Genomic DNA, 16,968 nt, shown 5'->3' with positions numbered 1-16,968 from the left:
TCCTCTAATTCGGAATCTTCAATTTCACACAAGTGAACCGATAGGTCGCTATTTGATCCATTTTTCGAGTGGAGATTTCTGAACACATAAATTTCTTCCGATTTGTCTATAGAAGAGAACGAAGAAATTAAGAAAATTTATACAAAATTGGTTAAGCAAGAATTACAATTGAAGAGATTAGGATAACACATGGAGTGATGCATGATTATTTTGGAGTTCGTTTTTGCACATACATACCACTTAATTTTCTTCTGGGTAGCATTTCACTGGTGGCTTTTGAAAATACCTCAGTGCTTGAACTTTCACCTTCAGTTTCACTGGGTACATTAAATGGAGGTAAATATGAATCTGGATGCCGTAAGTATGCGTTACCTGATGTTTTCAAAATAGACACATTTGAAGAGCGTAAATTTCATGCAATTAAATAACAATATTTTTTTTTTTAATTTTTAGTAACTTTTTAATTTATGTTAAATTATAGTGTTTTACTAAAATTTAAGTACTTACATGAGTTCATAGGATCATATGTTGAAGGCACTTTAAAAGAAAAAAGCAAAATGATTAGGAATATGAAAATTCGATAAATTTAAATTAAAAAATTTAATTTTTAGGAAATCAAAATATTGTATGTAAGAATTAAAGTTTTTGAAGGTCCAAATGAAATTGAACTCGAAAAAATGATGATAGCAGTAAATGGATAAGGATTCGATGAATTAATCAATATTAGGCTCGATAAATTAATCGATAACATTATCGATAACAATATTAAATACGTGTGAAGGAGGGTATGTTCGAGCTACGTAATAATTACCGCAATATTGCAATCTAGTTGCTATGTTGCTAAAATGCTGTACATAGAAATTGCTCAGTAAAAATTTTGATTTGTTGTTTTCACACTTTCGTTACTCGAAAGCGTGATGCAGGGAGAGTTGTACAAATTTAAATTTTCAGCTCGAGTACCAGTGTTGCCGTTTTAGCCCTTTGGTGGCTAGATTTAGCCACCACATACTTTTTTTAGCCACATAAATTTAAAATTGCCCCTAGCCCTTTTTTAGCCCTTTATAGAATTTATTCATACTTGGCATGAAAAGTTGTGTATGCTTAATTTGATCTAATTTTTTTTTATCTATGTAAGAGATGAATTTTTAAACTAAGAAATACTGATATACATATATACATATATGTATTGTATGTTCCTTACGTTTTTATACTACGACAGTTTAAAATAGATAAGTTTACGGCCCTTAATATGATTTATTAGTTAAATGGCCCATCAAGTCGATTGACCCTGTATGTTCTTGTGGTGTGATTGTACCAGCTGCTGGTGTGACTTCAAAAACTATTTGAAAGTTTTATGATTGTACCAGCAAGCTGGTGTCGTCAGTGGTGAAATAAGCTAAATTTTCTAAGTAAAAAGTATTTTGTATTAAAGTTCACGATATTGCAGTTGTGAATTTCAAAAAAAAACACAATGTTTAAAAAAACGGTAGAAAAATTATGAAATTTCCGCTGTAATCATTTCGATGTTTCCTCGACCTCGTTGTAAAGAAATAAATATTGTACCAGCATGCTGGTAAGTTATATACTTCGAGCCTGATGGTACAATCACTGGATGGAGCCAGCAAGCTGGTGTCGTATATTTCCCCTTTTATACAAAAAGGTTTTTGGTTGGATAAAATATTAGCTTTTTTCCAGACTTGTTTTTCTATACCATTACTTATTGAAAATGTTTTCGTGTATACTTGTATGTAAGTAAAAAATTTAGCTACCATTTTTAGCCACAACGACTTTTTTTAGCTCTTTTTTAGCCATTTTTTTAATGGAATTTGGCTACCGCTAAAAATGATTCGCGGCAACACTGTCGAGTACACCCGAGGTGAAAAATACACTCCCAGGGCAAAGTGAATATTAACTCGAATGAACGCAAGTTTTACGAACATGGATACACATTAGCGTGGTCCTTAAAATATATCAACATCTAAATTTTGTATAGGCCACCTCGTTACTTTGTTCTACGTGCAAAAAAAAGACATCCAAAATATTAAAAAAAAATTTAGTAGTCGCTACCAGGGTTTGAAAAAATTGTAAATCTTTTAAGAATCACAAAAGTTTGATACAATTTTTACTGAAATCTGATAAATTTGACATATTATTGAAGCCTATTCATTTTATTATTATTTTTTGCGATAGAAAAAATTAAAATTTTCCAAAGCATGGTAGTGACCCCTATTTTTTTTGATTTTAAATTTTTCGTAGGTGTCTTTATTTTGTACGTAGAACAAAAAAAAAGAGGTTCCCAAGATTTTGATATTTTAAGGACCACCCAAATACATGTCGACAATTTTATTGCTATGCAATTGTATCGATTATATTCTGATGACATTGGGCAAGAACATAACGACAAGTAAATGGATAAATAGCGATAAATAAATCGATATATGAAAATATCGATACATATACAAATTTATCGATACATATATGAAAAGCATTGGACAAAAAGGTCTTACGAAATTTAAAATATTTTAGGAAAAATTAGTTTTGAATATTTGCTGTAGATCTTTCAAAAAGTCGATTTTTACTGTGAGAATAAATACTTGTAACTTGAAAATTGTAAAATCAATGAACTTTAAAAGAGACTACAAAGAGTTAAAGCCAACTCCTTCTAAAGCTTATATGCCATTTAAGGTTAGTAAAGTTGGAACTTGAAGCCCTAAATGTGTTATACGAATTTTCGTTTTTCTTAAACAGTTTTTTGTTTTCAATCAACATTAAATAAGGCCGCTGTGGTGTAGTGGTAAGCAGTGCGTGCTTCCACTCCGCAGGGCCTGGGTTCAAGCCCTGGTCAAAGGAACATCGCAAAAAAATGTAGAAAAAGGGTTTTTTCTTAACAGCGAGCGCCCCTCGCAGGTAATGACAAACCTCCGAGTATATTTCTGCCATGAAAAACAGCTTCTTATAAAAATACAATCGCCGTTCGGAGTCGGCGTAAAGGTCCCTGCTCTTTGTGTGACAACGCCACAAATCGGAGGAGAAGCTCGGCCAAACACTAACATATGTGTAAGCGCCGATCTAGTATTATTATTATTAAATAAGGTTATTACCTGGATTTGTAATGAAGTCTTCATTCTCAAAGTTAATTTGGGGGCTCAGTCTTGAAACATCATCATTATTAATAAGCGGCAGTTCGAAAGGTCGCATACAACTCTCGAGTTCAGAGTCGATGCATTCGGATGTTAAGTCTTCATTTAAAGTTACAATATCTCGTGTAGGATCAACGCCAACGCACATACCTAACGGGAATAAAAAAATAGGTATTTTTTATACAAAAATAAACATACATATGTAGATAAAATAATAGGAAAAATTGTGGGAAGAGTTTTAATTATGTATCAATTTTATTATCGCAACTTACTTTGCATTGCATAGGTACGCCTTGGCTTAGATTCATTGCTATCATTACTATGGAAGCTCGATGAGTCGGCAATCTCAGCACCAGGTACTTCTGTTATATCCGGCAATGGATTATGGCTTTTACGTACCCAATCCGAACAGTCCCAATGATATTGACCATGATTGACCGTTGGATAATCGGTATAAGGTGAATGACATACATTTGGCACTGTTACTTGTATCATTTTGCTACAGCCGGTTTTTAAAGCGGCATAATCGAGTTTTTCTAAATAGGAAATATACAGATATTTATAAATTGTAAAATCTAGTAATAACGATTGGCAAAAAAATTATCTTAAGTATTAAGTAAAAAATAAATCCTACTTATATTATATAAGAGAGTTACAATTTTTATCAAATGTTATAATCAATTAATAGGTTAAATAAAAGATTACAACAATGTGGGTATCAGACGGAAGAATTTCTAAAATGGTTTATTTTGAAATTATTTCCAAATTTATTAACAAGTTAAAAGAAAAAATTTTATATGGGTATCAACCGAGAGAGGTTTCGAAAAAATCTTTGAGGAGGGTGCCAGCTGTTCCAAAATACATCAGACACGCACTCTCTTCGGAAACAAAAACCAAAAAAGAAAAAAAAAATGAAATAACAATTTAATGAAATATATTAATATGGGATTTCGATGATAGTTTTAAAAGGTCAAAAGAGGTCTTACTTCCTGTTTAAGAAGGTCAAAATCAACTGAATTAGTAAATTGAATTAAATATTTTATATAGATATCAAACGAAAGAGGTTTAAGAAAGCTCTATTTGGGAAATATTTTTGACGAGGGTCGCCACCTGGTTAGAAATTAAAAATCAATTTAATTAATAGGTTATATACAATGTTCTAATATATGCATCGCGTGGTTCCCATCCGAATTATAGAATATATATTATTATTTCGGAAAATATTAAGATTAACGTGGGCTAGACCGATTTGAAAGTACCTCCAAAAATCTCATTCTTTTGACTCTGTTGATAACATTTTTTTTTTTAATTTTTTGTAGGCCTTTCAAGTTTGAACTCTTCTATCATCTGGGGGCGATTTTTGGGAAAGCATTTTTAAAAACTAGTTTTTTTATTTATGAAAAACTAAATTTTTTGAGGTGTTTTCAAATATGTCCAGCTTACTTAAGCTTAATCTTAATATTTTTTCAAAATATTTTGGCGGAAGTCTTAAAATATAATAAATCTTATATTTCCGATGGAAAACCAGTACCGATTTTTTTTGGATGAACAGTGATGCACCTTAATGTATATAATAAAGCAATATTTACTCACCATTGTTAAGCTTATTCTCGCTGAACGTCTTTAAATGCATTTGTTCAGCCCAGTCGCGCTTTTGTACGGGATCAGAATCGTTTAGATTTACATGCTCATTATTTCGATTGATTTTCTGATATTCGAATGGAATGTTTTCCAGCTCATCACCCGCCGAACCGTAGCTGCGCAATATGTCCAAGTTATTCACGAAGGTTGTGTGACCAGTGTACAAGTTATCATTTGTCGATGCTGTATAACTCATTGGCCGCTGGTTTATCTCCAAATTGCTCATCTTAGCGATATTCTTGGCATATTTTTCCTTACAGACAAGCGAATTCAAATTCTCACCCTTATATGGATCCTTACTCGTTGCATTTTGGCCGCTTGTATTGCTGCTCTTCCGAATGACTATACAACAGAAGGCCACAAGTATAACTATGATAATGAATACTATGCCCACCACAATGCCAGCAAGCTGCTCCATTGAGAGATTCTTTAACTTTGTAGAAATCGAATTCGAATATAATGGATCGCCACAACTGGCGCCTGTGAGATAAGATGGGCAAATACAGCGAAAGCTACCAGCCTCATTGATGCAGGTGGCACCATTGCCACACGGATGATTATCACATTCATTCACGTCGATCTCACACGTTGGCCCGGTATAGCCACGGCACATGCAGTGCGGTGTGCCATCGCCCTCCTCGCAAACGCCACCATTTTTGCATGGATTCGGCGAACAATATTTGCCATATTCGCAGCGGCGCCCCGATAAGTGCAGCGGACATGCGCACGTGTAATTGCCCAACTCGTGCACCTCACAGCGGCCGCCGTACAGACAGGGCGCCGAGGCGCACGGATCCATATCCATCTCACACATCTGACCGGTGAAACGTGAATGACAGGTACACTTGAATTTATTCTCGCCCAAGTCGATGCAGATGCCGCCGTTGAGGCAAGGCTGTGCGCCACAAATGCCCAGTTGTACGAGCACGCTCGTCGGATCACAAGTGAACTCGACGTTTGTGAAACGCTTTAGCGCCGCCACAGAGCTGCCACCCGATATGTATAGTGGTAGTGGATCGAGCGCAATTTTGATGTCTGACATGCAGCCAATGAAACCCTTCTGTATGTCCTCGAAGCCGATGATGGAGGGATGCGGTTTCACTTCAGCGCCCACGAAAATATCACTCGATTGTATGTTTAGTATGCCATTGACGCCTGGCGCACTGCCCTGCGAGACGTGCTTGTTATCCACCGTCAGCTTGGCGCTATTCAATATGCGTTCCAGCGTAATGGTATGCCACTCGCCATCGGCAATGTAAATGCTTGAGACACATATTTTCCCCTCGCCCGAGCCCAGCTCGAAGCGATATTGCACAGCGCCATTGAAGATCTCCAGTATGTGATAGTCGATGCGGCCGCTGGAGAAGAGTAACGTGCCCGTTTGCTGCACAGTGCGTATCTTCAGCGAATAGACAAACTCCTGCTCGAGTATAGATTTCGCCACAGCCTTGTTGATCTTGTAGTGCGCATAGCTCTTGCCGCTGAAGGAGACCGAGGTGAAACGCGCGCTGCAGTTGCCGTATGGACATTTCGATAGCGACGATTTGCTGTCGCAGGCATGACCGGTGTAACCTTGCGGACAGATGCACTGGTAGCCGACAGTAGTGTTGGCGGGCCAGCATGTCTTCTCCGGCGGACAAGGGTCCGATGAGCAGGCGTTTATCGGCTCGTTGCATATGCGTCCACCATAGCCTTGCTTGCATTGACATTCGTTGGCGTGCTTGTACGTGGGCGAGGCGAAGCTGGCGACATCTGTGGAGTACGTATTTAACTTGCGCTTATTGAGGCGTATGCGATTGAAGCAGTCACCTTGCATGCAAATATTGCGCGCACAGGTAGGCGCCATTATCTCTTCCACCACCAGATTGGTGGCGTCCTCGATGTCGTCAATGAAATTGACCAGCACTGCGCGCACCTCAGCTGTGGTGAAATACTCCTCTGAGCTGGGCGTTATTTGTTGCTTGCGTACTGCGAATAAAATATTCAAATTATCGGCAGCCATAGGCGTCTGACGCTTACTCCGCTCCAGCATGACATTTTCCGAATCGTTGGGTTCCTTGTAAGTGGCATGGCTCGAGGCCGTTTGTATGGCAATGATGGTGATGTCTTTCTGGCGGCAGCGTAGTATGGCGCGCAAAGCGCGTATGAAACCTTTGCGATGACTCAGTATGAACGCTTCAGGCGTAACTTTGCGAAAACTTATCACAACAGCATTGCGTGTCATATCGCCCGTTATAAGCTCCACATTCAGCTTGATAACTGCATGCGCTGTAAACTTGCCATCGGTGACAGTTACATTAATGCGATACATGCCCACATCGAGGTTGCTGATGGCGTACAGGGAACCGTTATTTTGTGATATATTGAAAAGTTGCTTGGTCACGAACGACTCACCGCTGGTGGGCGTCAGCGCGTATATCAAATTGTCATACTTATCCTGATCGCTCGCATGTATGCGACCCAAGAAACCACCGATGTAATCGTCGTCATAAGACTTCACAGTAACCTCCAACGGTGTTATAACAGGCGGATATTGGCTCTCTTCGATGATGCGCACATGCACCCAGGCGTCCGAATAGAGCGGCGGTGTTCCATTGTCAAAGACGCGCACCTGCAGCGTGTAAATGTCGCAGATTTTGTGATTAAAACGCGCCGCAGTACGCAGCCAGCCATCTTGCTCGATGCGGAAGAAACCGCCATCATTGCCGCTGCGAAGATCGAAGGTGTAGGGCGACGTGTTCGGCGGTTCATCGGCATCGGTGATTTCGAATGGCAGCACATTATAGCCCAACTGCTTGTTCTCCTGCAATACTACGCTGTAATTTTGCTGGCGGAAGAGCGGCGGATTGTCGTTCACGTCCAGAATATCCACATAGATGCGCACATAGTTGCATAGCTCGGGCACGCCATTGTCGCAGGCCTTCACCTCTAGCAAGTAATTGGCATTTAACTCACGATCCAGCGCATTGATGACGATTATCTGACCAGAGAAGTCTTCTATGGCGAACTGATTGAGCTGATCGCCACGCTCTATATTATAGCGTATGATGCCATTTTGGCCCGAGTCCGCGTCGGTAGCCAATACCTGTAGGATCCTTTGCATTTTAGATGCATCCTCCCGCACTTTCGCACGATACGTATTCTGCGTGAATTTCGGGCGATTATCGTTGACATCCAGGACCGTAATATTCACCGAAGCTATGTTGCTGAGCGGTGGCGTGCCGCCATCAATCGCCTGCACGGTGAGAAAGTAAGCCTTTGTGCGTTCATAATCCAAATCATCATTTACATATACGCTGCCCGTCTTGGAATCAATGCTGAACTTATTATGCTCATTGCCGCCCACAACGAAGTACAGCACCTCCGCATTGACGCCTATGTCCTTTGAGGTCGCAAAGATGCGCACCACCTCCGAGTTGAGTGTGGCATTCTCGTACACATACGTGCGATACTCGCGCGTACTGAATTCTGGTGGATTATCATTAATATCGAGCACGTTGATGATGAGCCTTGTGATTGTTAACTGTTTGGGATTGCCACAGTCCACCGCTTTAATAGAGATGTTGAATATGGAAATGCTTTCACGATCTAAACTTTTCGAGAGTTTAATAATGCCACTCGTGCGTGAGATGCTAAAGTTCGGCTGCTCTTCAAGGAATGAGTAAATGATCTTGCGATTGAGGCCGAAATCCTTATCGGTCGCATGCACTTTGGTCACGATGGTGCCGACAGGCGCATCCTCGGGTATGCTTACTATATACTGTGCCATCGAGAACTCTGGTCGATTATCGTTGAGATCATTGACGTTGATAATCAACTCAGAGGTGCATACCTGCAGCAGCTCTTGGCCGTCTTGCGCATGTGCAGTTAAAATATAACGCGCATACGTCTCTCTATCTATCGGCTTAGCCACACGCAAGGTGCCGGTGTCTTTTTCGATGAAGAAATCATCTGAGCGATTGCCTGTCAAATAGTAACGTAACTGATTACCGCCATTCTCATCCAGATCCAATGCATCGATTTGTATTAGGGGCGTACCCGCCATCACAGATTCGTTGATTCTCAAAGTGTAGCGTGGCGTCATACAAATCGGCACATTATCATTCACATCCTGCACCGTTATCACCACCTCAGTGGTGGCCACAAACTTTCCATCCGTTACAAGTACATGCAAGTTGTAAGCTGCGATAGCCTCTCTATCCAGTGGCTTGGCCACAAAGAGTTCACCGGTTTTACCAATTTGGAATTGCGAAAATTTATCACCACTCATTATGTAATAGCTCGTTATGCTCTTCTCGGCATCCAGATCGGTTATCAGGAAGTATTTCAATATGGTGCCAGGCAGCGCGTTCTCATGCACTGCGATCTCGAATTTGTCCTGATTGAAAAGCGAGGGATTGTCGTTGTAGTCGATGATCTTGATGGTCACAGGCACCTTCGACACATGCTTCGGTTGGCCATTGTCAGTTGCGAGCACATTGAAGTGGTACTCCGATTGGGTTTCCCTATCCAGTGCGCTCAGCAAGGTTATCCAACCCGTGTAGATATCGATGTCGAAAACATTCGATGCAGTATTCGTTTCATCTTCCAGATAATAGCGAATATCCCCATTCGATCCTGTATCCATATCGGTCGCTGTGATTTTTATGATAGAGGCGACTTTGTCGATATTCTCACCTACATGCACATTGTACTCGCGACTATCAAACTTTGGTGAATTATCGTTTTCATCCAGCACTTGTATGTGGATTTCGCAAAAGGTAAAAAGAGGCGGTATAGTTTCTGTCTCCGCCATGGCAATCATATAGTGTACATCGTTCACTTCGCGATCGAGCGTTTGCATGAGTATTACTTCACCATTTTCGGAAATCGAAAACTTTCGACTTTCAATTGGTATTGAAAATTTCACAGAATAATTTCCGGAAAGCCGTAGTTTTGTCAAGACGGAACCCGGTGGCGTGGATTCTAAAACGTGCAGTTCAAGGGAACGCTTTTCAAATTCCGGTACGGTAACATTGGCGCTGATGAATTGCACTGTAACAGGCACATCATTGTGGAACTGAGGGCTGCCACGATCCAGAGCGCGCACAAAGAACTGCGCGACATTGTTGGCGAGCTCTGTTATCGGTCTCAGCAGGCTCAAACCACCATCGCGCTCATTGATAGCGAATATATCTTTGTAAGTTTCCGCCACTGTCGATTCGTCGATTGTGTACGTTAAACGCGCGTTATCATGCTCATCTATATCGAATGCTTTTACCTATGTAAATGAATAATGAATGAGCAAAGTGAGGTCATGTTAAATAATAAAAAAAATGGGAAGAAACTATAGGTTAGCTGTGGTCGCCGTACCCTAGTGGTTAAAGGTATGCACGTACTATCACTCGGCAGGATCCATGTTTGATTCCTACTCCGACCAATGTCCAAAAATAATATCGGTTACCTGTTGGCAGGCAGTGGCAAACCGCCAAGTGTATTTCTGACATGAAGCAGCGACGCGAAAAAGACAAATTGGAGAGGAACTCCGAGGAGGAGTCCATCAGCACGTAGAATTGCCAAATTTTTGCACGTTCCCACGACAGTCGGGTCTACGTAACCGGAACAACCGAGATTTACATCTATCTGGCCAAGGACTGTCACTCCAGCAACACTCCCCAAAAACTCTTTGGGGAACTTGTATGCTGTTACAACAACAACAGCCAAATGTTTGCACGAATCGTGTGTAATAATGTTGATAATTCTACTTTGGACCACTCCCACTCAACATGTGCCAGGGTTAGACACAAGACCACTCGATCCTTAACTACCTTCCAGCTGCTCAGTGGGTGGATCGCATTTAATCAAGCGATGATGAAGGAAATTTTACAAGCACGAGTTGCAGTTTAACGGAAGTGGTCAGTGAAGATGTTTTTTGTCGCAAACTCTCCATGAACTTCAAAAATATACTACTAATACTAGTATTTTTCAGGCAGAGATAGCAGTCATTAAGAAAGCAGTTGATTGGCTGCAATTAAGGAGGCAAATATTTAATCTTATGGCCAAGCTGTAATTAGGACATTGAACTTCCAAACGGTGTGCTCAACATTAATCGCAGAATACCTGAATTAGAACTTCGATGAGTACCAGGCCACGGTAATATTGCTGGGAACTTAATAGTGAAGGAGCTCGTTAGGAAGCGTACCTCGAGGTGGTTTCATCGAGCTGACTATCTTACCACTAGTCTTGAACAGATGAGTTTTACGCCAGTTTAGTGACGTAAGCAACTGCAATGTTCTTCTGGCCCTGGGTGCATCGGAGGCCCCTATAAAATTTAACATTTACACATATAAGTCGCAATTTCGCCGCTGTTTCGAGGGTGTTGAGGTAGAATTCTCTTTGCATTCTATGCTGCTCAGCTTTTACCTCCTAAATAGTTCCGAGGATCGCTCTGGGATGGATAACAGATAACTGCGAAACGTCGTTTTTGGCACGCAAGCTTTTCCGAATAATCAGCCAGCTACCGTTTTAATCATAGTAGTCAGTGGTTCGCTCTACGCATTAACATTACCTTGCTTAAATATGTCGCACTGGATAATGTTAGGACCAGACCCCTTTTTATGAATTTAATTAATAATAAAATTAATAATAGATTGGCCCTTACACATATCGTCGTTTAAAGTACAAAACGCGTATCGTCATCATGCAAAACCGCGTAACTGGCATTAGCTGCCAAAAATTGGATTTGCTCACACAAGCTCTTGGCTCAATCCTTATCCATTCGTCCTGAAATATACTGGCCAGGTATGCAATTGCTTTATAAAAAAGAGAACCATTTTGAAATATGAGTGTTTTTACTCTGTAGAAGATAATTTACATAATTCACATACACGGTTTTGCATTATCTTGATACGCGGTTTTGCATTTTGTTGATACGCGGTTTTGTACTTTAAACGACGATATATTAGTGTTTGGCCGAGCTGCTCCTCCGATTTGTGGCGTGCGCCTTGATTTTGTCATACAAAGTTTTACGCCGATTCCGAACGGCGATTGTATTTTAATGAGAACCTGTTTTTCATGGCAGAAATACACTCGGAGGTTTGCTATTGCCTGCAGAGAGGCGAACCGCTGTTAAGAAAAAAACATTTTTTCTAAATATCTTTTTTTGCTATGTTGCTTTGACCAGGCCAGAAAATAGGGAGAAAGAGTATTTCGAAAGAAAACTACCGCTGGAGGAGAATCGAGATTCTTGATGAAGGAGTATAAAAGCATAGACAGACGGCAGCGTTGATCTGGATCATCTCGTTAATACGGAATTATCCCGTTAATTAACTGCAGTTTATCCAGATTAAGTCCTATAGTTAATTGTCAAACTTATGAAGACTTCCATGTACATATGTATTTTATTTGTTTGGTATATAATTCTCTTAAAGATACTTCCAATCACAATACTCAATCGTTTATTTAACCATTCTTGAATATTAACTATTTGTTTTAGGTCCTCCAAAAACCGCCAAAAAGGCAATGGGGGACCCATAAAAAATCGTTAGTATTAAAAAATTTTCAAATAAACAATTGGGTATTATTATTGGAAGTCTCCTGAAAAGCAAGAAGAAAAATATTGATTTTCAAGAATTCTATAGGTACCATTTCTATAAAAAGGTGTTTTCCCCGAATAAAATACTTGGAAAAGGGCTTTGCGGCAGTTCAAATTTTTTTTTTTTTTTTTTTTTAAAAAAAAATTTAAGTATTTATTTTTTTTCATTCAGATAAATCTTAGGGGTGAGAGCTTAACATTTTAAACTATTTTTTGTTGGGTCACCCTAATGCACAATCGCCGACAAGGCCTGGACATCTAGCTAGTTTTACTTGTTTTCTGTATTCTACGCTCTCTGAGCAAAGAAGTAAGCATACAAAGCAAATGCTCCCCACTTCGGGCAATTCTTAAAAATTATTTTTATTTTTTATTTTTCCTTCTTTAATTATATATTTTATTTCATTTATTATAATTTGTTTCCTTTTTGTGTTTAATTCATTTCATTTTTAGAGTTCGAATTTATTAAAAAAAATAGCAGTAGTAAATGAAGGAACTAAAAAAATTTAAAAAATCTCTGGCCGTGGGAGTCGAACACACGACCTCGCGGCTGGCTTAATCCGCAATACTGCCTTCTGTCAGTGTACAATTTTGATCAGACCAACTGCGCCGTTAATCCGAATTAACGTTACCGTCTTTCTAGGCTATACGAAGCAGCGTGGTGGAGGCTCTATGTATGTAGTTGATTTTCATTTAGTCAGTTTCAAATTTAAATAATAAGCCTGAATCTTGTAATATTACAAATGAGTGCCAACCACATTAACAATTCGAGGGCTATTTATTACTTGGGCTCCGAGAAAAGGATACCGATAGCCTCAGTAGTATGTAATACCATATCGTCTGTTTTTTTACAACTTTGTTTTGTCTTGCTTGCAGCCTCATGGGTTAGGCGCTCAATAAATTTGTAAAAAGATCCTATTTCTTTAACTTCTTCTTTATAAAAGTGTAAGTGAATGTAGCTTTACAGAGTATCGTCTTATCAACACACAACACTTTCACATTGTGTCTGAGTATTTCTCTAAGGTCAAGATATCCGAACAGATGAATGATTTGTGCACCTTTTAAAAACATATCAACCAAATAAATCGCTTACTTACCTTCAAAAGTGTGAAATTAATTGGTGTATCGACTTTAACTACAAGTTTATATTCCTTAACCATGAAGCGCGGACTATTGTCATTTACATCTTCAACTTTGATTTTCAAGAGAGCATAATCTGCCTTGCCACCTTCGTCAGAGACCCGCACTAATACGTCGTAGAAAGCACGTTGCTCCCTATCAAATGCCACTTTGGTTGTAATGGAACCATTGCTGCCATCAATTTCGAAATACTCTTTGAATTCTTCTGAGACCAGATCATAAGTGAGTTTTGCAAAGCGTCCAAAGTCAGCGTCGTATGCTTGAAGCTATAGAAACGAAATCGGAAGATAATTTCAATATTATAAGCTTTAGCATTAGTAGGTGCCAAGTGAGTACTCTTACATAAAAAAGAATCGAATTTGCTCAAACTTACCAAAACGATATTCTTTCCAGCTGCCTCATTTTCCTTCACACTCGCCTCATAGCTCGATTTCAAAAACTTTGGTGCATGATTATTTTCCGGCATAAGTATGATTTTTACCCTCGCATAAGTTGTGTGTACACCATCGCTAACGGAAACATTTAGCAGCGTCTGATGATGATCCGTGAAATTTTGCATATTTTGTAGCGTGATAACGCCATTATTTTCATTAATCGTATACGTTTGCAATTCATTGCCATCGATTATACGATATTTAAGCCGATCGTTATCCTCATGATCGGGATCATAGGCTCTTGCATTGATAACGAATTGGCCACGTTGTGCATTGACTGATAGACGACTCGAGAAGGAAGCCTCCGTAAATTTTGGAAAATTATCATTGAGATCCCTTACTATAATCCATACATTTGCTCGCGAACTTAACGATGGCGTACCATGATCTTTCACCACCAGTATGATGTGATGGAAAGTACTTTCTTCGGCATCTAAATTACTTTTCAAATATAGATATCCCTCTGCCATGTCGATGTAAAAGAGTGCGGAGTTATTTTTACCATCGACGCTATCAATAAAATATGATAATTCGCTATTTGCATTCGCATCACAATCGGTTGCATTCACTTTCATTATTTGTGAACCGATTATGAGATTTTCCGATATGGTGATGTTGTAATTGGCTTGTTCGATTTCTGGATAACAATCATTGGCATCTTCGACAATTATTGACACCGTTACCTCGGCATAGATACCAGAGAGCGAGTCGGTGGCACGCACCATAAATTCGTGGCTTTGCTTTGTCTCATAATCCAACTCGTTAACGATATAAATGACGCCTAAAAAAATAAAAAACACAAGGGGGGAAATTATAGTGGAACTACAACTTTAAACTGCAAAAGGTCTTCAGCTTTTCGAAAGTCTTGAATCGTTTGGTTGAATTGTCAAAATTTTTATGGAAAAGTTACATTATTGTACACAAACACATACATGGGGAGAAATTACCGAACACCGAGTTGCCGACTATCAAGCTCGGTGTGAAGACCCTTATTATATACACATTTTGACAGTTCGACAAAAATTTCAACAACTTTGAGGTTTTCTAGCTCGCCTAAGTAGTCTTAATGTCTCCACCACTTAACTTACCAGTTCGGTAATCAATTTCGAATACTTCGTCCTCATTTCCGCTGGATATTGTATAAATTAATTTCCGTTTAAGCGGACTTTCGGCCAGTATTGCTATGGAGAGTGCTGAAAATAGTTCGGCATTTTCCTTTACGACATCGGAATAAAATTGTTTATCGAATGTTGGCATAGAGCGGTCAACAACCTGGGAAGGAGTTCAAATGAAAGCTGGTTAAAATGATTTTATAAAATTTATGAAAGCTAATATGAGGTTTCCGTCCAACCAACCGTATTGTCGAGTATTAGCGTAAACCTACCCAGAAAACTTTAACCTACGATGATTATTTGTTAGGTTCGAAATGTGCTGATATATGTATTAATCTCAGAAAAAGGTGAATTAGTTCGTGCGATGATTTATTACGAGTTCGTTCGTTCATGGACGAAATCCGCTCTTCTGCCGGAGTGCCAGACCTCTTGCTCAATTCGGTGAATACCTATACTGTATGGATTTCCATATAAGCTACGATACTAAATACAGCTACCCTTGACATACTTATACCTATACTGTATGGATTTCCATATAAGCTACGATACTAAATACATCTACTCTTGACATACTTAGTAGCTCTGCTGTTATTTTCCTGCTATAGTCAAGCGAAAGCTCACGTGCTTTCTTACGAGTCTCCACCTCCTCCTTGCTATTTTCAGAAAGTGCAAGGGGATTTCTAGTTGTATTTGTACATTTAAAAAAGCTCCCACCTTGACCAATTCGTCTGCTCTTTCGTTGTCTTCTATGTTCCTACGATCGGGAACGCAGTCAAGAGAGATGAACATTGATTGACGGTGATTTCGTTTCTCCAAAAAAAATTATGCCCTTCCACGGTGCAAAATGTGTTTGATGTTACACTCAACTCTCTAAAAGGACATGTTTTTGCCTTCTTGTCCTTGTCTAGCTCACGCATTTCAAAATATTGTCGTCTTAAGCACCCATCTGATTTTTAGGGAAACCTTCTCCCTTGACAAATCAAGGGACACGATACTTTGGGCATTCGATACCGATATTTTTTACTGGGTTGCCAGATTAACAATTCTTCCCGATATGAATTGGACTTTAAAGAACAGAAATTTTTACTATCGTTAGAATTGCATGTGGCGGGATTTGAACCCGCGGTATCTGTTTTAATTGATGTTGTGCCACAAAGCGGATCCATACAGTTTTACGCCGACTTCGAACGGCGATTATTTTTTTATGAGAAGCTGTTTTTCGTGGCAGAAATTGATTCGGAGGTTTGCGCACTTCTTATCACTACACTACAGCAGCCTACATACGACACCAATATTCCGAAAATTTTGTTTTTGAATTTTGGTATCGATATTTGGGATATCGAGTCTTTTTATTCCGATATTAATGGATACCCGTTATTATTAGCGCGATACTTTGATTGAGACCATATCGATACCTTCGGTTCGATATTGTGCAACTAGACCAATCTTCAAAGGGCAGAGAATGTGCCATTTTACCTTAAAAGATTGTGACATTTTAAGAAACGAACACACAACTCTAGGTGAACGCCAAGCAAACTCTGCACATTTATGTATGTATGTACGTATTTAGATGTTTTATATATTTTTTTACACTAGTTATAAGTAATGAACTCAACACTCACCTTTATGTTAACCGCTGCATCTGTAGAACATGGAGAAATTGCACCATCGTATGCAGCGATAATCAAATCGTACACTCTGGTACTACCATCGATATTTTGCTTCAGCACCAATTCACCCGACTTGCGATCGACTTTGAAAAGCTCACCGTTTCCTTTCTTCATCTCGTAACGCACTTCACCATTTTCATAACTATCCAAATCCACAGCCTTCACCTTTGTTATCACTGTACCTTTGTCATCATCAACCGATAGTGTGGCATAGTAAGGTAAATTCACGAAGATTGGACAATTGTCATTCACATCGAGTAT

General features: G+C 39.4%; 1 protein-coding gene across 1 annotated transcript in view; it reads right to left on the bottom strand.

The window, feature by feature from the left end:
• LOC118740121 (fat-like cadherin-related tumor suppressor homolog) overlaps positions 1-16,968 on the bottom strand; it is a 56,036-nt gene that overhangs the window by 224 nt on the left and 38,844 nt on the right. Inside the window, exons 23-32 of the mRNA XM_036471615.1 lie at positions 16,660-16,966; positions 15,014-15,197; positions 13,865-14,706; positions 13,449-13,757; positions 4,734-10,041; positions 3,413-3,676; positions 3,102-3,290; positions 508-537; positions 238-372; positions 49-106 (exon numbers count right to left, since the gene is read on the bottom strand). Coding sequence (XP_036327508.1) covers positions 49-106; positions 238-372; positions 508-537; positions 3,102-3,290; positions 3,413-3,676; positions 4,734-10,041; positions 13,449-13,757; positions 13,865-14,706; positions 15,014-15,197; positions 16,660-16,966 — 7,626 coding nt within the window. The remainder of the gene's footprint in view (positions 1-48; positions 107-237; positions 373-507; positions 538-3,101; positions 3,291-3,412; positions 3,677-4,733; positions 10,042-13,448; positions 13,758-13,864; positions 14,707-15,013; positions 15,198-16,659; positions 16,967-16,968) is intronic.

Source organism: Rhagoletis pomonella, unplaced genomic scaffold (assembly GCF_013731165.1).
Source record: "Rhagoletis pomonella isolate Grant_MI unplaced genomic scaffold, Rhpom_1.0 Rhpom_scaffold_00005, whole genome shotgun sequence".
NCBI lineage: Eukaryota > Metazoa > Arthropoda > Insecta > Diptera > Tephritidae > Rhagoletis > Rhagoletis pomonella.
Note: the sequence above shows the minus strand (reverse complement) of the source record. Positions and strands in the feature narration are given on the sequence as shown.